General features: G+C 39.2%; 1 protein-coding gene across 3 annotated transcripts in view; it reads right to left on the minus strand.

Moving 5' to 3' along the window:
• The window catches only part of DENND1A (DENN domain containing 1A), a 520,884-nt gene that overhangs the window by 384,386 nt on the left and 112,992 nt on the right, over nucleotides 1-23,506 (minus strand). For all 3 annotated transcript variants that reach the window (XM_055541097.1, XM_055541098.1, XM_055541100.1), the window contains exon 3: nucleotides 940-983. In XM_055541097.1, the coding sequence (XP_055397072.1) occupies nucleotides 940-983 (44 nt within the window). The remainder of the gene's footprint in view (nucleotides 1-939; nucleotides 984-23,506) is intronic.

Genomic DNA, 23,506 nt, shown 5'->3' on the forward strand with positions numbered 1-23,506 from the left:
TATTCCATCGTACTTACCCTCATCCAAGGACATTTTTTAATACACAAAATTAAATGGAGGCACTTCAGAAAAATGTTTTTATTTTGTACAATATACCACATGTAAAATGCTTTCTAAAGTTTATTATGTAATCGAGGATGCTTTTATTTCAAAACCTTTTAAAAATAAGTATACCAAAATGCATGTTTGGTATACTAACATAATATACCCCCAAAAGCTGGTATACCCCAAAAAGGTATGAAACATTTCCAATATTTCTCAAGATAGAAACTGAAATCCAGAATGTATAACCTGGATTTAGTTATAAAGAGTAGAGCAGCTTCAGAACTTTAGCAGTATTTTGTGAGTAAAATAGTTCTTTCTACTCCATTCCATGCTTGCAGAATGCAAGAAATTCAAGATGGCACAATGGCAAGACCAACTCGCCGAACAACTTTCACTACCATCATTAAAACCACCCTCACCCTAAAGACCATTCTTGCATGTGTATCTATCTTCTCCTTTAAGTACTACCATGACACAGTTTCATTATTCATTTCCAATTTTAGGAAATGTTATAAGCTTCCATCCTCCCTTTTTGTTATACTGGTTCCTGACTGCTTAAATAGCATTGAAAAAAAAAAAGTTCACAGGCAATCCAAAAAGGATTTGCTAATGAACTGCAGGCTGTAACATACCTCAAAGTGAAAAGTAAAATTTGTGATAGGTTTTCTTCCTTACTTTTTGTGTATGTTTCCCGTGAAGGTAACACCCCAAATCTAGCACCAATATTTTCAATCCAACTTCAGTATGTTTTACTTTTTGTCTTAGGTTCATAATTACTGTTTCCCTTCCTTCTAAAAATTCATTTATCTCTTTCAGTAAAAAGAACAGTAATAATATGTTGAACAACTCTGAAATAAATTTTGTCATGTAAAAAATTAATTACGCATTCCGAACCTGGTCACTGTAGTCCTCCGGGAATTGCCTCTGCACCTCAGGATCTGTAAATAATTGACAGATAATATTAATTGGCTTTGGATTAGTGAGCAAGCAGAGGATCACACATTAATATTTGATCAGAAGATGATAGCAGCCCTGGCAGGGGATCCAAGGGGGGCAGCTGAGGCTGCTACGCTGATGAGCACAAGGAAGGACTCAGCAAGGCACTCCCACTACCCTCCTCCAGAAATACAAGAAAGAAAAATTGTAAAGACCCGATGCTACTGTTAACTTTAGACTATTACCTAATGCAAAAATCTTGCCAGCTGCAAACTGCCCTCAATACATTTTTCCAGAGAAAGTGAGTCTTAAATCTGCTTAACTTTTCTTCTCTTATCAGAAGTATCCTTTCACAGTTACAGATGTGGGCTTGGTATGTTCGGGTAGGGGTGGGGTCGGGGGCTGGAGTCGGGGAGAAGTCAGGGTGAAGGCAAGGATCAGATAAGAATTCTTTCAAGGAAGAAATGCAAAATTTCCTGTTTTAAAAAATAAATTCTTCCCAAAATATTTATGCTGTCTTGAAAATAGATGAAATTTTTCAAAAGAAAACAATACACTTTTAGCTTGTCAGTATTAACAAAATATCATATGAGATTAGACTTGCTTAGAAACTATAAAAATACATAGGTGAAGATACCTTTCATGACCAATCTGTTTAAAATGGAATCAGGAAAGTGGTCACTTGATTCTTCAACATAATTGCAGGATAACCCAATGCCATGATCTCTAAATCAATATAGAAGTGTACTAATTAAAAGCTATTAACACTCCATTTGCTATTGATTAGGGAAACATTCAGTCTTTTCTAAAAAGAGAGATCTGGTTCCTTAGAGACACATTAAGAAGAGTGATCAGAATAGTATCTATTTGAGAAATCATGTATCAATGCAAAATGCTTTCATAAAACCAAATATTTGAAGGTCCCCAACCACAGTCCCCATAGTATATACTACTCAGTTGTCATATCTATCTTCTAAAATATCAATTTACTACTCCATAAAAGTGAATCTATGTAAAAGTCAAAGTCCTCAATGTCACAAGATAAAAATGCAATTAATTGTTCTACAATTAAAGAATCAAAAAGGGGGGAAATTATGGGCCTATTCACAAACTACATTTAAATCTTAGAAATGCTAGTTTTCAAGTCAATGGATGTCATTTTTCAACACTCAAGACTAATAACAAAAGGAATATTCAAAAGGTTACACAAAAAGCAGAACTTCCCAAAACAGGTGGTGCAGAAAAGTTGAAACTACCTGTACACTACTGTGGCTCTTAAAGTGTCTTCTGGTTGACTTTAAAACTAGGGACAAATTTCTTTACCCTCATCTGCCAATACTAGGAAGACACCAATGATATGTCTAGACCAGTACTAGTGAATTCTAGAGTAATCCTCATTGCAGTACCTTGCAGGGCTGCTCTGGTAAGTCAGAGGAAGTAGCTGCTGAAAACACACAAGGATTGTGGATGTTGTGACAGGAGGCCAGAAGGCACAATCTTGTGGCATGAAAAGCACTAGGTCCCGGGCGGGGGTGGGGATGGGGGAGGGGGGAATGGGGACTTGCCAGCAGGATGCAGAGAGACAGCCACAAGCCCAGCAAACCCCTAAAATGCGCTGTGGGGGTGGAGTAGAAGATCCAAAAAGAGGGCTCTAATTCCTAAAATATACATAAATGACTCTGTCCAGAAAAATAACTGGTATTTTAGGATTTAAAATCTGCTACTGAGACCCACCCCCCACACTCTCCACGAAAATGCAGCTCTAAGTCACTGATGGACACAGTAATACAGAGGCTGCAAAAGCCACAAAATAATCTAAGGCTTACTCTTTTTCTTCCAGTTGTCATGTGGTGAACAGTTAACTCTTCAACAAGAAAACTTCATACAAAACTGACTCACATATAAATCTTTAATATCAAGTCCTCTTTTATGCAATAGTTTGCTTCTTGGGAACCACAAAAATATATATGGAAATAAAGATGGAATAAAGTAAAAAACTACTTTTTATCACCATTTCTGAGAGGATGAATATCAGAAACCAAAATTTGTAGTATATTCTTCAATTTTAAAAATGTTTGCTTATAAGTAGGAAAAGGAAGGTCTTTAAATCTCTTTAACCAACTAAGCCAACCATGTTAACAATAAACTACATTAATAATTTTGTGATTTTTTAAATGCATTTTATTCATATATACATAGACTTGTAAAAAGAGAAGGAAAATAGATGAAAAAGATCAACTTGTTTTAATACAATGAAAGTAAAAACGACCATGGAACTCCAAGATGGGGGTCATTCAAACCATATTATTCTAAACACTGCCTCAATGATAGGCAGCATCAACTAAGTACCTCCATCAACTAAATTCCTTCAACTGTCCTGAGACTAACCCTAGAGTGGGACTCCCAGATTTTAACACAATCATGTTCCAACATAATACATGGGTTATTATTTACAATGACTCAAGCATAAAGCTTTTGATTCCCTTTCTGTAAGACCCTGAGATTTACAAAAAAACTTCATAGGTCTTTAACACTCTCAACAGCAACATTAAAAACAAAAAAAAAGGCAATGCCTTTTAAAACTAAAGCCCAACTTATAAAGTTCCATTCAATTAGCTCAAAGATCCAGTCTGACAGTTAATAAAACTATGAAAGCCATTTTGTAAAAATTAACACAAAAACTAAAAAAAAAAAAAAAATTGTATGAACTTTCTTTAAATGTCTATTTTGCACAGGGGGTTGAAATCATTTTTCACATTGAGTCAATTGCAATGCCTTAATGTCACCAAAATATCGACACTGGAAACATCTGAGTTAAAAAGGTCCAAATACAATCTGCTTTTCTCAAGCAACACAACACCCGCCTTGCTAACAGTTTCAGCATGGCACATGTACAAAACCTAGCACCCTGCAGTTCAGCAAACCGCCTTTAAATTTTCTGTCTGGCAGCAATCCACTTGCGTGTCTGTATGCTTTTACAAGTACTCTATGTATTTCATTGCATCAGCTGCATTTCTTTGAGTTTTAAATGGTCTGGGAACATTTTATGACATGTTCTATATCTTTATATGGAAAATAACATACACTGGAAAACTGTGCATCAGTCTAATATTTATGTATCTATTTCTTTACCCATCATCCAATGCTATAATTGCTAATGCTCCAAAATTTCTTCTCACATTCATACCCTCACTGCCAAATGCAGTGTCACCAAACAGCTAACTTCCAATGCAAAAATCTGAAGATGAGAGTACTACCAAGGAAAAAAGGAAAAATTAACAATTTGTTTAGGCATTGGTAGCAAGAATAGTTATCAGCATATGTCAAGCTTTCTTTAAGAATTGTCCCTCTGACAGAAAACTAAGAACTTAATATAGTAATGCACTACACCCTTCTTTCTCAGCAAATTTCTCCAGATTTAACAGATTATTTAAAAAATTAAAAATCAACTTCAACATCTCCCAGGAAAACACAATCCTTTTGTTGAAAAGTATTTAAAATACCTTGCTAACAAGATGTATGGTATGCAAGAGTCCATACGTGACTTAACCACATAAGGCTAAAAAGAGATAGCTGGCTCTAGAACAAGATTTTGCATTATGTCAATCTGATGAGACACTACCTTTTCTCAGCACTGTGACCATGCAAGACACTGACCCCACACTGACACATGTATGCCACTTCCACTGGAGGTCACAAAAGCATTTCCATATTTAAAGCAGACAGTTTACAGTATAGGACTCCCAAGAGCATAGTCTCATTCAGGAGTAGATGTGACATGACCATGCTTAATAGCCTACGTCTTCGCAGCAAAACAAAAACAAAAAAACTGATCTCAGAAGAAATGCATTTTTTTTTTTTAAAGAAAAGCTAATTTTCTTCTATCTCAATAGCCTTTTTACTGTAACGTACTATTAAATCTTTAAGATATACCAGATTGCCACAGGATGTTTAATTAATAGAATAAGAGTTTGGGCAAGACTTACTGGAAAGGCACTATAAATTATTTTACACAGGCTCCAAAACCTTGAGTGCTGCCTTAGGCTTAAAGTTTCTAGAAAACGTGGCAGACAGATCTTTTACGACAGAAATGCAAAATAATTCATAGAAGTACCGTGCTTATGTATGAGGGTCCATTTGTAAACTGGTAACTAAAAAGTGTACATACACACAAACACATAGCTTACCAAATTTTTTTCCTGTTTTCCTTTGCCACACCAATGACTGACTCCATTTGAAGGGTCAAGGCATGACACTTTAACTGATTATTGAAAAATACACTGATTTCATTTTCTGTGAAAGGTGTAGCAACTTCACCGTAATCAAATGTTACAATCTTCTACAATTGGAGCTCTTTTAGGAAATTTAAAAGAAACTGCAAATGTAGCCATTAACATGGAAATCTACATTGCTTTCACTTTTAACATGCTAGATATCAAGGCAGAAAATGTTATATTTAACACCTACTAAATTCCAACCATTATTTCTAGTATATTTCAGTCAATAAGAGACAAATAGTGAACACATTTAAGCTTACAACAATAAAAATATGTCCCATTAAAGTGAGACTTTAAAATGAGCTATAACGATATAATCTCATTGTTCAATTTCATGGAGTTTAAGATACTATCTTCCTTTCCCCTAAAACCATAAATGTTAATCCCAGCTGTAATCAGATTTAATTTTCCAGATGAGAAGATGAGAATATGCTGCAAATGAATATAGTCCATTACACTGCTCCTTCCCTAATGACACTTTCCATTTTTATATACTAAAAATATAGACCCTCAGAAAATAGTCTGCAAAGTTGTACATTTTGAGGACAAACTCAATCTTCCTCAACACACTTAAACTGTCTTTTAATCTTCAAGAAGAGAAGTTAATTTTTCGTATCATGTAGAATTAAAGTTTCTTGACAGGAGAACTGCAAACTGGACTGCACTAAACTAATAAAGAGCTTCAAGGACACTGCCTGTTAAATCTGGTTTAGCTACAAAAAGCTTCACCTACTTTATTTTATAAAATAACTGAATCATTAGTTTAGCATTTTAACTAAATGCAATCATTCTAGAAAATTATTTCATTTATGACTTAAAATTCACTTATTTAAAAAATACATTTTTGAAAGAAAAGTTTCACAGTTAAAAAAAGACACATTTTCCTTTTCCATGATAATGAAACAAAATGATTTATATTGTCTTTTAAAAATTATCAATTAAAAATTACTGTATAGGACAACTTGGTACTTTGAGGTGGCTTAAATGGGAAGAAAATCCAAAAAGAGGGGATATTTGCTGTACAGCAGAAACTGACTCAACTATGTGAGGCAACTGTAACTACAATTTTAAAAAAATTAATAATAAAAATAAACTACCTATTTTAAAAATTATTGATTCCAAAATGCAGATTTTATTCTGAAATTACAATGGAGAATAATTTACTGATTTTTTTAAAAATCATTTCAAAGTACTTTAAATGAACATTCAGCCTTCATACACCAATGGAATTTCTTACTTTAAAAATCTATTCTAGGTATTACCTTTTTGCTCCAAAACGTGAAAACTGTTAAGACATAAAAACTTTGAGTCATCACCAATTTTTAACCATATTTCTACTCTAGACTCTTCCCTCAACAATAGCATTTAAAATACATTCAAATACTAATTCACAGCAACCAGCCTAATAAACAGGAGCGGTTCACCATCTACACCTATAATGAAAATCCAAATAGCGTTATTCAGTAAAGGAGAGCACAACCCTCCTCAGTATGTTAAGCAATGGAACCATTCACGTGCCAGATTTCTCCTCAAACTAACCATATTTTGCCTTTCAGACATATCCTGCTTCGATGTGACTATTTATGAATAAACAACAGACACTGACCTATTGTTTTCAGTTGTCAGAGTTATGAATGTAGTACAGTTACCAATTAAGTGAATCAACAAGTACTAACTGCATCAGCTGTCCTACAAATAATGAGTCCATTGACATTATGCAGTACAATAAGAGAGTTTCATCTCTTTCTAGAGAATGCTGATAGATTTTGACCGGCAAATACCACTACTTACTGATAATTTGAAATATTTCTCATAAACCAATTTCACTACAGGAATACAAATCTGATCATTAACCAAATTTCTGCTGTGTAAACCCAAAAATCAAGCCTAAGTCAAATTCCAAAGGGAAATTTAAAACAGAAAAGAGATGGTATGCTGGAAAGAAGGAAAAAGTCAAAAGAACACATTCACTTACACTTACCTTGTTCCCTACTGAATATCCTGGTTTTCAACTTTCACTATTATTTAAGTATTTAGGGTTTCTTACACTGGTTCAAAGTTTAGAACTAATCTGTAAAAATCTATCAGACTGATAAATATTGAAGAAGGTTTTTAATGGTTATAATCTCAGGCTTCCATTTAATTTCTCTAGGAGTTAAGATTAGTTTTACCCCCACCTTTTTAAAGATTATCACAAATACCAGATTTTTATTCCAATGTGAATAATTACTTCAGACGTAACCTGAAGGACAGCTGTGCCTTTTAGGTACTACCAAAGTGGGATCACTGCATATGGTCTTCATTAATAGAAACATATTACATTTGTCAAATTTGGTGAAAAGAGATAACTTAATTATCTACTCAAATACAACTACTGACTGAGTACCCACTATGTACTCAGCCCAGCCCCGGGATCAAACCCTTGTCTCCTAAGTCCCCTGCACTGGCAGGAGACTTTACCACTAGCAGGTTTGTTTGTTTTTTTGTTTGGTTTTTTTTTTTACCACTAGTGCCACCTCGGAAGCCCTTGATCAAAAGTGGAAAGTGTAAAAGAATTAGAATAAGCATGAGGAAGAGGAGAAGAAAGATCCAGTACAACTAAATAAAACCCAGTGAACAGGAGGGGAGTTCTCCTGCCCTTGGACAATCCCTGAATCCAACAAGAAAAAAGTTACCTCTTCTTTTCTGGCAAAAACTCAGCTAAAGAAAAAGCACAGCGTGTTAGTTCCAAGAGCCCTCACGCCTCACTGTTTACCTTGATACAAAAGACAGTCTCTCTACTTCTACTGGGGAATTGCACATGACTTCACTTATGGCTCAGTTGGTAAAGAACATGCGTGTGCAATGCAGGAGACCTGGGTTCGGTCCCTGGGTTGGGAAGATCCCCTGGAGAAGGAAAAGGCTACCCACACCAGCGTTCTGGCCTGGAGAATCCCATGGACTGTATCCATGAGGTCACAAAGAGTCGGACACGACTGAGCAACTTTCACACCATGTGCCAAGCACTATAACAGGCATTTTACATAAAATGTCTAATTTTATCCTCATGACAAAGCTATGATATTGGGACTATCACAATTTTATCATAATTAAAAAGGCAGTAAGTTATCACTCATTCAAAGTTAGAAAATCAGTATTTATACACGGTGCAAATCCTCTAATGTGATCGGCCCCATTGATCAATAAGACATAGTCTTTGCTCTCGCTGAGTTTACAGTTTAATGCAGAATACAAAGAATTAAACCAGCAATCATTGCAAGGCCTGGTAAATGCTATCATAGTGATTAACACAGGGGCACTGAGCCTAGTCCTGGCCAGGACAGAAAAAACTTCAGGGAAGAAGTGGCAGAGCCATGTGTAGAGTCCAGGGCTACTCCAGGGTTCACCGCATACCACCACAGGCCCCTTCTGAACAGCCTAGGGGAGAATGAATAAGTATTTGTGAGTCCAGGGCCCATGTTTTACTTAGCTTTGTCTCCTACAAAATGTCTTACAGATTATATATACCTAACAGATATTTTGGCATAATAAAATAAATAGAATATAATAAATTCATTAAATACTCTGTCTCTCCAAATGGATAAAAGGCCAATTTCAAAACATCCAATTGAAAAGAAGCCTTTGAATGCAACAGGCTTACTAAAGATACACTGGCATATAGTAAGCACACAATAAATATTAGTTGTTGTTATATTATTAACCCCAGTGGAGAAATAAGTAAGCACTATAAATTAGATGGCTACAGATGTATAGGTGTACCTCAAATTGGAAATTCATGTGTTCCTGAAATAAACTTTTATAAACCCAATTAAAATTTTCCCATTGCCTGCTATTACCTACTTAGAAAATATTACAACTTTATCAGAAACTGATTTTCTCTGCATCGTCAGTGGTTCAAAAATCCTTTAGCTACAGTTTATTTGCCTCCTGGCATCTGTTTGCTAATGATCTGTAAACATCAAATGCACCAGGGACTCTCCCAGACTTATTGAAACCCTGAAGTGAATCTTTGTATAAACTGAAGGACCTTTCTGCCAATTCCTTTGCTTTCTAAGTTTGCATTCTAGATTTCAGAAATAGTTTTATTAAAGATTTTTGCAGTAATAATTATAATGCTATCAGCTACCACTTCCTGAATGCCTAGGTATACCAGTTGTTGCCACAGGTAGTTTTATTTTATTATTTTATTTAATCCTAACAACAACTCTGCCAGGTAAGTAGATGTAGCCTTATTTTATAGATAAGAAAAGTGAGACTCACTAAGAACAAATTCAGAGTTAAGTAACAGAGCTGGGGTTCAGCCTAGAACCACCAGACTACTAAGAATCCAACACTGGTTTTCATTTTTGCCTTTATTTATTTATGTTCTCCTGTTCATCTGTCTTCTAGTCATTGTTGTGTCTCAACAATAAGAATACAGCTGGACAAATAACTAAAACATGTGATCATGAAACATGCTTTAGGAGATTATGAAGGAGAGCTTTCCAATTTCTCTATTTAAATTTTTTTGCCAAGTTCAGGATATAAATAAAATGACTCCAAAGTAACTAACACTCAATTCAAATAGTAAATACAATATTTCAAAGATAAGTTCATATTAAAAATTCAGAGTAATTTTGAAGGCTAGAGGTTATCCTTGTATCGTTTACGAAAAAAGTCACTGGCTAAACAAAACAAATAAGAACACAGAAAAAAAAATGTCTTCCTATATAAGAAAATGTGTTTCCAAGTACCTCTAAACCAAACCACAGTGAGAACTAAGGCCAAACTAGTACACACAGTATAGATAAAGCCGACACACCAGCAAGGGAAACATACTATGCCTGTCAACCAGTTTTCTTATACCAAAATTCTGCCTTTCTTTCCTGGAGAAACAAGTCATTGTTGCCTAGTTGTTATCTGTATCATTAGAGAAGCAGTGCCTACATCCTTTATTGCTTTTGTGTGTGTGTGCATGGTAAAATATACATAACATAAAATTTGCCATTTTAACCATTAAGTGTACACTTCAGTAGCATTATACATTATTCACATTATTGTATAACCATCACCATCATCCATTTCCAAAACTTTCATCTTTGCCAACTAAAATTCCGAACCCATTAAAAAAAATTAGCCATTGTTCCCTCCCCCTCCTCCAGCCCCTGGCAACCATCATTCTTCTTTCTGCCTCTATGAATTTAACTACTCTAGGTACATCACATTAGTGGAGTCATACAATATTTGTCCTTTGATGACTGGCTTATTTCACCTGGCAATGTCTTCAAGGCTCATCCATGTTGTAGCATGTGTCAGAATTTCCTTTCTTTTTAAGGCTGAATAATATCCCATTGTATGTACACACCACATTTTGTTTCTCCATTCATCTATCTATGGACACAAGTTTCTTCTATCTTCTGGCTTTTGTGAATAATGTTGCTATGAACGTGTGTATACAGGTATTTGTTCGAATTCCTGCTTTTCTTTGATATTTATCTAGAAGAGGAAATGCTGGGTCATATGGCAATTCTACATTTAATTTTTTTTAGAATGGTTCTTTTAATTTTTACTAGTATCCTGTTAGCAAAATCATTTGAAGGTCCCATAAACACATCCCTGTAACTTTCCCTCATTTCTTACTCCTTTGGCTAACTGTGGAAACTATACTCTTGAGAGTAGTCTTATATGTTATAACTTGGTCACTTTCCCTAAAACCCTGGTGGTCTCCAACCTGGATAGTCTCCAAAATGTACAGAACTAAACTTGACCATGCTTTATTCACCACACTTGGACTCATTCTGAAGAATTATTCAGATCATCTTCATTAACTTCCTACTTTAATAAACAGCTCTGTTTGGTTCTTCTAATATGGCTGAAGACTTTCATGTTTTTAAAAAGCTAGAATCCTTAGCCTGGCCATTAAGACAAACCCACCCAGGACTTCCCTGGTGGCTCAGAGGTAAAGAATCTGCCTGCCTATGCAGGAGACAGGCTCACTCACCAGTCTGGGAAGATCCCACATGCTGCAGAGCAACCAAGCCCAGGCATCACAACTATTGAGCCTATGCTCTAGAGCCCGGGAACCACAACTATTGACCCCACGTGTGTACCACAACTACTAAAGCCCACGTACCCTAGAGTCCAAGCTCCGCAACTAGAGAAGCCATCACAATGAGAAGCCTGCATACCACAACTAGAGAAAAGCCCAAGCAGTAGGAAAGACCCAGCACAGCCAAAAATAAATAAAATTACATATATAAAAAAGACAAACCCACACAATTTCATCTCTATTTCTTAAAAACAAATTCCCAAATCTAGCCTGCCTGATCAATTTACTTTCCTACAAAACCTGACGTCTTCTCACGTCTAAATCAGACCATGCTGTCAGACATCAGAATTTATAAATTTGGCCAATTATATATTCTTACATGAATTAATATTCAATCACCCTGGCACTTAAAAAAATTAAAAAGGAACCATGTCCACCGTCTAAAGTGCAGTGAATTTTACACATGACTGGTAAATGAACAGCAAGCTGGCACATTCACTTACACTGCTCCCCGAATCAAGAAGCTCCTTTACGTCTTTCTAGCACTCATGGTCAGCTGGCAGCAAAACTCTCAACCTCTACATTCCCAACACATTCTCACATTCTTACTGTGGTCAAAAGCTGGCTTCCTCGTGAGCCCTCTCAAGCGGTGAATGTTTCCTCTCCACTTCTCTTCCCACTGACCTGAAGGTGGAGTAGGTGGTCTCTGCTCCTTGTTGTCACTTTAGGAAACTTTCTCCTTCATTTTCCAAAACTCCAGATTTCAGTAGAGTCACTGGAGTATATTCCTCCTCCTAACTCTGCTGTCATCTACTGCTTTTCATTCCTTAACCTTCATGAATCCTGGTGCACGGCCCCTCACTCTGCCACTACTCCCACCACGGTCTTATTGATTTTGCTACATATTCACTTAGATGATGCTTCTAAATCCCAAAATTCTTGATTCTTTGCCCTCCTCCCTGCCCAAGGAACTTGTCTTCCAGCAATCTCAGCTACTCATTTCCAGGGTCATACCTGAACTCCACAGTTCCAATAACTGAAACCCCCTCAATAATCACAATCTCAAGTACCTCAGGCTCCAACCATGACCTACCTCCTTTCCTTCAGTTCATTCTTCTCTAAAGCATCCCAATTTCATTCTTCAATTCCACAATGACCTACACTCTATCAATCTTTTCACTGCCCTTCATCCACCTCAAATCTACACTATCTTCCTTACCTAGCTTAAATTCTATTTTGTAACTATTCCTTCACCAACATCCTTGTCTCCTTCATGCCTCTCTTATTTTGTCCTCCTTCCCTGGCAAAACCACAATCCTTGTTAAATCTAGTTATCTACCTACACCCCTGTACCTGACTGTGGCTAAAGAAATCCGCACAATTGTGCTAACTTTAAATTTGAATTACTCACTGTTAAGTGAGCTTTAATGTGACTTGGTAATTATACCACATTTTCCTTAAGTCATTACTCTTTTACTCTCCTTAATGACTATGTCATACTTTCTCCAACTTTCCCAACCTCGGTTAACACTGATTATCTTAACTTGCCCCTCCAGTGAGAAAATTGGGCAATCAGAAGAGAACTCTCACAAGCCTCCTCTGCCACTTTTATCCACTTATTATCTCTGACTCCAAAGACTCTGCCTTCATCCCATTACTATGAAGAACTGCCCACAGAGTCTGAAAAGACCCTTCCTCCACTTGTGAACTAGGATCATATCCCCTTTCACCAACTCAAATACTGCTCCGCCAATTCTTTTGTTCTATTAATTTTATCTCTCTGCTGGATCTTCGCCATCAGCATGCCAATCTATTTTTTCTGCAATATTTTTAAAAGGTCAAGCCCACCTCCTCACCATGGCTACCTCTCCATTCCTCTCATCCTTAGTCAGTCAGTTCAGTAGCTCAGTCATGTCTGACTCTTTGTGACCCCATGGACTGCAGCATGCCAGGCCTTCCTGTCCATCACCAACTACTGGAGCCTACTCAAACTCATGCCCATCACGTTGGTGATGCCATCCAATCATTTCATCCTCTGTTGTCCCCTTCTCCCACCTTCAATCTTGCCCAGCATCAGGGTCTTTGCCATTGATTCAATTATTCGCATCAGGTGGCCAAAGTATTAGAGTTTCAGCTTCAGCGTAAGTCCTTCCAATGAACATCCAGGACTGATTTTCTTTAGGATGGACTGGTTGGATCTCCTTGCAGTCAAAGGGACTCTCAAGAGTCTTCTCCAATATCGTACTTCAAAAGCATCAATTCTTCGGTGCTCAGCTTTCTTTACAGTCCAACTTTCACATCCATACATGAAGACTAGAAAAACCCTAGCTTTGACTAGACAGAACTTTGTTGGTAAAGTAATGTCTCTGCTTTTTAATAAGCTGTCTAGGTTGGTCATAATTTTTCTTCCAAGGAGCAAGCGACTTTTAATTTCATGGCTGCAGTCACCATCTGCAGTGATTTTGGAGCCCCCCAAAATAAAGTCTCTCACTGTTTCCATTGTTTCCCCATCTATTTGCCATGATCTTAGTTTTCTGAATGTTGAGTTTTAAGCCAACTTTTTCACTCTCCTCTTTCACTTTCATCAAGAGGCTCTTTAGTTCTTCTTCACTTTCTGCCATAAGGGTGGTGTCAATCTGCATATCTGAGGTTATTGATATTTCTCCCAGCTATCTTGATTCCAGCTTGTGCTTCATCCAGCCCAGCATTTCGCATGATGTACTCTGCATATAAGTTAAATAAGCAGGGTGACAATATACAGCCTCTCATTCTATTTAAAGCTATATTCCTCAAAAGGGTATCTATACTCACTGTCACCAATTCCTACCCTCTTACTCTCTTGAACCATGCCAACCAAGCTTTCACCCCATCACTTCTCTAAAACAACTCATGTACCAATGACTCTCTTACTCTTGACATTAATTAATCCTCAGTCCTCACCTTACCTGACTTTCAGCAACATCTGACACCATGACTGCTTCCTCCTCCTTGAAGCACTTTATGTGGCTTCCAGAGCATCTCACTTCTCTGTCCCACTGCTGCTCCTTGGGCTTCTCACCGACCTCTTCTGAAAGAAGAGCCCCAAAGTGTTGTCCTTGGACTTCACTTTTTCTTGGTGGTCTGTTTTGCTAGTCTCTTTCAGTTTTATTGACTTCCCTGGTGGCTCAGCGGGTAAAGCGTCTACCTACAATGCGGGAGACCTGGGATCAATCCCTGGGTCGGGAAGATCTCCCGGAGAAGGAAATGGCAACCCACTCAAGCATTCTTGCCTGGAAAATTCCATGGACGGAGGAACCTGGTAGGCTACAGTCCATGGGGTCGCAAAGAGTCGGACATGACTGAGCAACTTCACTTTCACTTTTTCAGTTTTATCACTTCAAATATGCACTGTCAACTGCATATTTCTCCAGCTCTGACCTCTCCCAACTCCAGACTCATTTATCAGTCTACTCAAGATCTCCAGTTGGATATCTAACAGACATCTCAAATTTAACATGTCCATCACTGAACTCCTGTTGTTTTCCTCACACTCAGATCCAATCTGTCAGCCAATTCCTAGGAGTTAATTCATCAAGGTTCCCCTAGCTTCTGGGTTCTACAACCATTCTGAGGTATGGCTCAGTGGAGATACGTGAGGAACGATGGCTTGAGAAACAGGGCTTACAGGATAGGTGGGTTGTTTGGGGTGGCGGGGGGGGGTGGAGGCAGAAGAACAGTTAGGTGGGCAGCAGAAGCTAGTACACAAGGGAAAGGAGAGGGAAGAAAAATAATCCCAATCCTACTAAAGTTAACCACTGTCAAAGTTTCAGTAACTTCTTTCAAGTTACTGAAGAAGTAACTCTTTTCCAAGCCTGAATAAACTTGGATTCTCAGAGAACTTCCTTGTGCTCAGGGTTCACTGAAACAAAGGTACAGCAGCAAAGCTGCCATCTTATTGCTTCCCTAAGACTTGCTCACACAATCCCTCATAGACACATTTGAATAAACAAGCAACCCAGCCCTGAGAACAGGAGTGACGCTTTGTCAAGGTTGGTTCTTCCCAGCTGCAATCTGGGGGTTACTGAAATGCAAGTTTCTATGCACAAGACAAAGAGGGGCCAAACAATAACAAAACGTCAGAATAAATTCAGAGAAAAGTTTGTTACAGGGCCCGGCAAGGAGACGGTTATCTCATGCCTGAAAAACCCCAAATTCCCAAAAGCTTTCAGCAAAGCCCTTTAATAGGAGAAGTGAGGGAGGGCGTAGTTATCGTTGCAAACTTCTTGGTGTCAGATCCTTTTTTCTTGAGGTCAGGTCATGGTCAGGTAATGATGTTCCTGTAACCTCCACCAAAACAAATGTTAATTCTCTGTTCTGACAAGAAAGGGCAGAGTCCCAAGACACAATGTTCACCCTCCCAGGTCCTGGCTAAGAGGATGTAGATCTCAGTTGGCAGCCACCTTCAGGGCCAGGTCCCCAGACACTGGCCAGCTGTCATTGCTGAGGGAGCCAGGCACCTAACCCAACTGACTGTTAGGCTGCCCAGAGGGCGAAGGGTCTCACAGACTGTGACCCAGGCAGGCTGCCACTGCTATTAGGTCACAGAGACAGGAGCTGGGAAAGCGGTTCACCACTGCCTCAAGGCCTGGGCCCACCCAGTGGGTGGCCTTGGCGAGGGTTCTGGAGCCCTGCAGGACACAGCCCCCTAATCTGTTTCCTGGGCTCCCCGGCTCTCCTGCTGGCCTGAGGCTGGGTGAGCTGGAGGACCCCTGGGAGACCAGGGATCTGCCTCTCACCTCACTGTCCACCTGACCACCACCACTCTGCTGACTGTTGGCCAAATAGCCCACTAACCGTCACTCATTGACAGTTGCTTCCTTGTGGGAGGGGCTCACTGTGGTGCTGACCAATGGCTGAGCAGGACCACTAATGGGTCCTGCAGTAACTGTTGCTTGGTAAGAGAGTGTGGGGGTCATGGCATACAGCCAGAGCTATGTGTTAAGAGCTGCACTCAGCCACACTCTGTTACAGTTCTCAAGACAGTTACTGGTTCTCAAGATTGGACCTTCTTGGATAGGGCCAACGATGGGAAACTGAAGGCAAGGACAGGCTAGGAGTCCAGCCTGAATAAGTAAAGAACACTCTGGCCCAATGAGGAAAACAGGACAAACGTGAAAGATCAGTCATTCACCTGGAAAGAAATAGGAGTCAACAATACAGCAGGGCTGACTGGGAAAGGTCAGGATTTCAGGTACAGCCTGAGAGTACATACAGTTTTGGTAAAAATTCTGCTACATAAGCAGAAGATCCACCAGAGGAACGGAATAGTTGGTTACCTCAGAAGTTGTTTACTGTTTTTATATGCTTTCTGCCTCTGGGTGGCATGGAGGAAAAGTGTTAGGCATCTACTAGATGCCAGTCAATGTTCAAAGTGTTTCACATTCGTTATTGTACTTAATCCTGAAAAGTTTATGAAGCAAACTTAATTCCTGTAAGTTCCAGGGGACCCCAGAAAGGAAGTATAGCTGAACTTTGTTGTGTATGTTGAGCTACCATGGCAGCAGTATATGGTTTGTCTTCCAAAGGGTGTGGTACTGGAAGAAGGAATGCTACCTGGACTGTGTGGTCAAAGAAGAGGGCTGTGGTGGTGCAGTGGGGTGCAGGTGTTACTGAATCACAAGTCCATGTACCCGACACATAGTGAGGCCAATCAATGCTAACCATTAGAGTCTGGAACAGAGAAAAAGGTTTATTACAGGTTCATGCAAGGAGATGGGTTGCTCATGCGCTAAGAGCCCCAAAGTTACTGAAAGCATTCAGCAAGCCCCTTTAAAAGCAAAAGGTGAGGGAGTGGCATGGTTAGTTGCTACAAACTTCTTGGTGTCAGATCCTTTATTCTTGAGGTCAGGTCATGGTCAGGTAATGCTGCTCCTGTAAATCTCTACCAAAGAAATGGCATTCTCTGTTTTGACCAGAAAGGGCAAAGTCCCAAGGCACAACTTTCACCCTCCAAGGCCCCAGTCCTGGCTAAGAGGAGGCAGATCTCCATTGGCAGTTCCTTCACAGCTAGTTTCCCATACCCTGCCCAGCTGTCATCCCTGAGGGAACCAGGCACCAAACCCTTAGCCTTCAGTCTCCTCAAGTCACTCAAGAGGCAGGAGCCAGGTCCCACAAACTGCAACCCAGGCAGATGGCCACTGCCATTAGGTCACAGAAACAGGGATGGGGGAAGGGATTCACCACTGCCTCAAACCCTGGCCCAAAGCTAGTGAAGGGCCTTAGTGAGGACTCTGGAGCCTTGCAGGGCATAGTCCCCAGTCTGTCTCCTGGGCCCTTCAGCTTACCTGCTGGCCCAAGGCTAGGTGAGCTGGAGGAACTTCAAGAGAAGGCCTGAATATGCCTCTTACCTCACTCTCCACCTGATGACCACCACACCACTGACCCTTGGCTGAATCGCTTCCCTAATGGGGCCTCATTGACAGTTACTTGTGGGCAGGGCCCACTGTGGTGCTGACCAATAGCTGAGCAGGACAACTAACCATCACTCACTGAGAGTTGGCTGCTTGTGGGTAGGGCCCACTGAAGCACCAACCAACAGCTGAGCCTAGTAACATGGTGTGGAGTAATGAGACCCAGCAATGGCTGCCTGCTAAGGCCTGTGCTCATCCTGCTCTGTTATACAGGGTTGGTGTGTACTGGCTAGGATGTGTAGAGAGAAGGTATGGTCAGTGTCTTGGGAAAGCATTCTCCAATCTGTGATTGTTGAATCCTATAAACTTGTCACAGAGTGTGGCTGAACACAGACCACAGTACACAGCCTTTGCTGTGCACCATTACCCCAGCTCTACCCAATTAACAGGCATCGGTTACCACGGGACCATAAGTGGTCCTGCTCACCCACTGGTTAGCACCACAGTGAGTCCCTCCCACAAGCAACCACTGTCAATGAGTGACAGTTAGTGGCCTATTCAGCCAACAGTCAGCAGACTGGTGGTGGTCGGGTGGACAGTGAGGTAAGAGGCAGATCCCTGGTCTCCCAGAGGACTTCCAGCTCACCCAGCTCAGGCCAGCAGGACACAGCCCCCTGCAGGGCTCCAGAGCCCTTGCCAAGGCCACCCACTGGCCAGGCCCAGGCCTTGAGGCAGTGGTGAACCTCTTCCCCAACTCCTGTCTCTAAGGGTCAGCTGGGTTAGGTGCCTGGCTCTCTCAGAGATGACAACTGGCCAGTGTCTGGAGACCTGGCCCTGAGAGTGCTGCCAACTGAGATCTGCCTCTTCTTAGCAAGGAGCAGGACCTTGGAGGATGAACATTGTGTCTTAGGACTTTGCCCTTTTTTGTCAGAGCAGAGAATAACATTTGTTTGGGGGAGAGGTTTTCAGGAACATCATTACCTGACCATGACCTGACCTCAAGAAAAAAGAATCTGACACCAAGAAAGTTTGCAACAACTAACCATGCCCTCCCTCACCCTTCCTATAAAAGGGCTTTGCTGAAAGCTTTCAGGGAGTTTGCGGTTTTTCAGGCATGAGCCACCCACCTCCTTGCTGCGCCCTGTAAAAAACCTTTCTCTGTCCCAAACTCTAACATTTTGTTATTGTTTGGTCTCTCCACGCATCAAGCACAGGGACTTGCATTTCCATAACAAAACTACCCTGACAACATTTCCCTTCCCAAGTGAAAAAAAAGGAGTCCAGTGAATTAGTTGGTCATTCATGGCAAGATTATTTTTACACATCACAATTAGTGATGTGTTAGGTACTAAGACGAAGAAGGCAATGGCACCCCTTGCCTGGAAGATCCCATAGACGGAGGAGCCTGGTGGGCTGCAATCCATGGGGTCGCTAAGAGTCAGACATGACTGAGTGACTTCACTTTCACTTTTCACTTTCATGCTCTGGAGAAGGAAATGGCAACTCACTCCAGTGTTCTCGCCTGGAGAATCCCAGGGACGGGGGAGCCTGGTGGGCTGCCGTCTATGGGGTCGCACAGAGTCGGACACAACTGCAGTGACTTAGCAGCAGCGGCAGGTACTAAGGAGGCATCAAGAGACAAGATCCTGTGGTTTCTCCTTGATAAAACACAAGGAATAGTCTCCTAAAATGACCCAGGTACAAGAGAAATTAAGAAGCTTTGAAAAGGAAGGGTGAGTAGGTGACCTGTAAGAAAAGTAGCAGTCTCTGCTAGAGAACTGTTGGCTCTCTTTCACATCAACATAGTCTAGAGTTACCAAGGTAACCAACATTTCAACTTTAGTTCTTTTATCCTTCTTGCCTGAAGCCTTGACCAGACCTTGTTAAACAATCAACTGGGCCTCCCTTTCCTCTCACAGCTTCCAAAATTGAAGGCATTTCCCAAAGAGATGGGACACTATACACCACAGCTCACCACCCTGAAAGATGCCAGAAAAGGGTTACAGAGAGATGCTTCCGTCTTCCCCCTGCTCCCATCAGATTAGCAAAGGTTCAAAGTATGGGAAACATCTGGAGTCAAAAATCTGGGGAAATAAGCACTCTCATATTTAATTAAGAGTGTAGTTGGAAAAGGAAACGGCAACCCACTCCAATATTCATGCCTGGAAAATCCCATGGACAGAGGAGCCTGGTGGGCTACAATCCATGGGGTTGCAAAGTCGGACACGACTGAGCGACTTCTGTGTGAGTGTGTGTGTGTGTGGTTGGACAGAAAGTAATTTAGTGTAATTTTCACCAGCACAAATACTCAATTTTAAATGTCTACGCCTTTTAAATCACCAATTTTACTTATAAGAAAACATCCATGGATTTCATGGAGATCAGTGTCTTCTGCAAAGAAATTCATTAGAGTGTTGTTCAAAACACTAGTGTTGAACTTTCCTGACAGTTCAGTCAGTGGTTAAGACTCCACACTTCCAATGCAGGGGACACAGGTTTAATCCCTGATTGGGGAACTAAGATTCCGCATGCTGCACAGCATGGCCAAGAAGAAAGAAAAAAAAAAATGCAACACTGAAAACATGAAGCCACCTAAATAATCAATGGGGTAATAGTTAAATAAACTATGGTAAATCTATGTAATAGAATGTTATAGAGTCATTCAGAATGATTTAGGAGAATGTGGAACAACCAGAACTGCCATTTACTGTTAGGAACAATAAACTGGTACAACCACTTTAGAAATTATTTGACAATATTTAAGTAGGCTAAACAAACATACGCCCACCTTATGACTCAGCAATTCCACTCCTAGGCATATAGCCAAGAGAATAAGTGTACAGGTGTATCAAAAGACATACACAAGAATATTCATGGTAGGTTTATTGCTAATAGTATAAAATAAGTATCAGTCAACAGAAGGATAGATAAATTGTGGTATATTCCTACAGTGCAATACTATATAGCGATTAGGAAGAACAAATTACATGTAACACCATGGATAAATTTTGATCAAAAGAAACTAGATGACCCCATTTATATGGAGTTCAAAAACCAACACTAATATATAGTTATAACGATCAAAACAGTAGTTGCCTCTGGGGGCAGGAGGAGAAGGGAGGATACTGACTATAAGGACACACAAGTGGATCTTCTAGCTGTACTGAGGTATAACTGACAAATAAAACCTGTGTATATTTAAAGTATAACTTGAGGCTTTGACATATTAATATGTAAACATTGTGAAATAATCAATCAAGCTAAATAATCTATCCATTACCTAATATAATATATAGTTACCTTTCTTGTGTGTGGTAAGAACACTTAAGATCTACACTCTTAGCAAATTTCAACTAGGTACACAATTCAGTATTGTTAACTAGAGTCACACTGCGGTACCATAACTGAACTTGATCTTGGTGGGGTTACACAAGTATACACATACATTAAGCTATTTGTTCTTGCTGTTTAGTTGCCAAGTCATATCCGATTCTTGAGCAACACCATGGACTGTAACCCACCAGGCTCCTCTACAATTAACTTTGTGGATTTACATCTTTGTAAACTGCAATACCTTTTTAAAAATAATGAATTGATTAGAACTATGTATGAAGGATATGGAAAGGTGTCCTTTTTAATAATTTTTAGTTGAACCTCTGAAATACTCTTATATTGAGTGCCATAGAGATTTAAAAATATTAACTTTTTAATAGCTTATCTTTGGTATATTGCATGTATCACATAATTTACCCATTTAAAGTGTATAATTCAAAAAAAATAAAATAAAGTGTATAATTCAATAATTATTAGTAAATTTACCAAGTTGTAAATCATCACCATTAAGTCAGTTTTAGAACATTTTCATTAAACTAAAGAAGTCCCTCATGCCCCTCTACTGTTAATCTATTTTCCTACTCCTGTTCCAAACAAGCAGTAATCTATCTGCCCCCTATCTTCCCAGATTTGCTTTTTCTGGACATTCATCTAAACGGTATCATACATTGTGGGGTCTCTGCATCCTGCTTCTTTCTTTCCCTGAGCACAATGTTTTTCAAGTTGGTCCATGTCATGGCACATATTAGTAGTTTGTTCCTTTTTACACTTTACTAGTTTCCTATGACATGAATATACCACATTTTATCTGACTTCTCAGGTGATGACACAAATACTAACTTTTTGCAACATTCCTATCCACAAATACAGCTAAAGCATCACCCATAATCCTCATCCCATTTTCCTCCCCTTTTCAGAGGTCACCATTGTCTTGAGGTTGGTGTGCAGCCCTTCCCTTCATGCTTTTATACAGTTAATACATACAAATATACCTATGACAAAATATAGATTTGTTTTGTATTTTTATCATTGCCATATCTGGTTTACAATATGTAATATTTTTCAACTTGCTTTTTTTACTCACAATTATATTTTTAAGGTTTGTTCATTTTGTCTCAAGTAGATTAGATTCATTCATTTTAAATGCTATAATATTCTCCAACTACAAATATGTCATAATTTATCTATTCCCCCTACTGATGACCATTTAAGTTTTCAATATATTTCTACCATTAAAAACGCTATACACATTTCTGATTGTGTCTCCTTGTGCACATGTGATAATTTCTCTACACTATCTATGTACAAGTGGCACTGCTGGTTCCCAGGGTATGAATACCTCCACTTACTGTTACCAGCTCTTAAGAGCTTTTGTTTCCCGACACGCTCACCAACACTTGCTATTATTCACCTTAAACATTTTTCTGCCAGTCTCACATATGAAATGGCATCTCATGGTTTTGATTTGAATTTTCTTGATTTTTAGTCCTGTAATCTTTTCACATGGTGGTTATTTTAATTTGTTCTTCTGTGACTTGCTATTTAATATTTTGGTCTATTTTTCTACTTATTTCTTTCAGTTTCCTTATTATTCCAGATCTCAAGCCTTGCCAAATTTTTCCTTCAATCTGATCATTTTGTTTTGTTTATAGTTTGTTTGGTTTTTTTTGCCATACCAAAATTTTAAAGGTTAGTAAGGTCAAATCAAGTCTTTTACCTCATGATTTGTGCTTTTCCATATCTTACTTCAAGAAAGCTTTTTCCTATCTATACCTTTAAAAATATTTTCACATTTTCTTTGAAAAGCTATGAATTTTTGTTTTTAAGGCAGTTCTTTAATCCAGCTGTAATTTATTTTTATGAATGGTGTGAGCAGGCAGGAAACTTGTTTCAAATGGACAGCCAATTGTCTCTGCCTGGTGACACCCATTCTGCTCTTTAACTCCTAAGGGCAGCTGGCAAAGCCTTCCTCATCCAAAAAAATGCCTCGAGAAAGAGTTTTATATGTATTAATTCCTTGAAATATGACAAGTCATAGCTAGTAAATTTGGCAGAACAGAATATAACAGAACACACTGGGTTAATTTTTCTTAGACCCAAAGAAAAAGACCTGATTCACATTTATCCAACAAAAACAATGAATCCAAACAGATAACAGACCACCAAGTAAAAACACTAAGCAAGAGCCAAGTGGTCAGATATTTCTACCAGATTTCTTTTATGAATCATGAAATATCAAGCTTTAGGAGCATTTCATGGGGACACAAATTCAAACTTTTACCTAGCCCTAAACTTCACAATCTCACAGCTTCCTTCTTTCCAAAGCTTAGTTTTAGAAAAAGGCCACAAGGAAACTGCCTATCTCAATAATTACAATGTTAAGAGAAAAGAAATGCCTCATTTGATACTGCTGCAATCATCTCTAAGCGTCATTCATAGTGACATTAGTACATAAACAAAAATCATTTCACCAATATAAATCCTCATGCAACTACTCT

Source organism: Bubalus kerabau, chromosome 11 (genome assembly GCF_029407905.1).
Source record: "Bubalus kerabau isolate K-KA32 ecotype Philippines breed swamp buffalo chromosome 11, PCC_UOA_SB_1v2, whole genome shotgun sequence".
Lineage (NCBI taxonomy): Eukaryota > Metazoa > Chordata > Mammalia > Artiodactyla > Bovidae > Bubalus > Bubalus kerabau.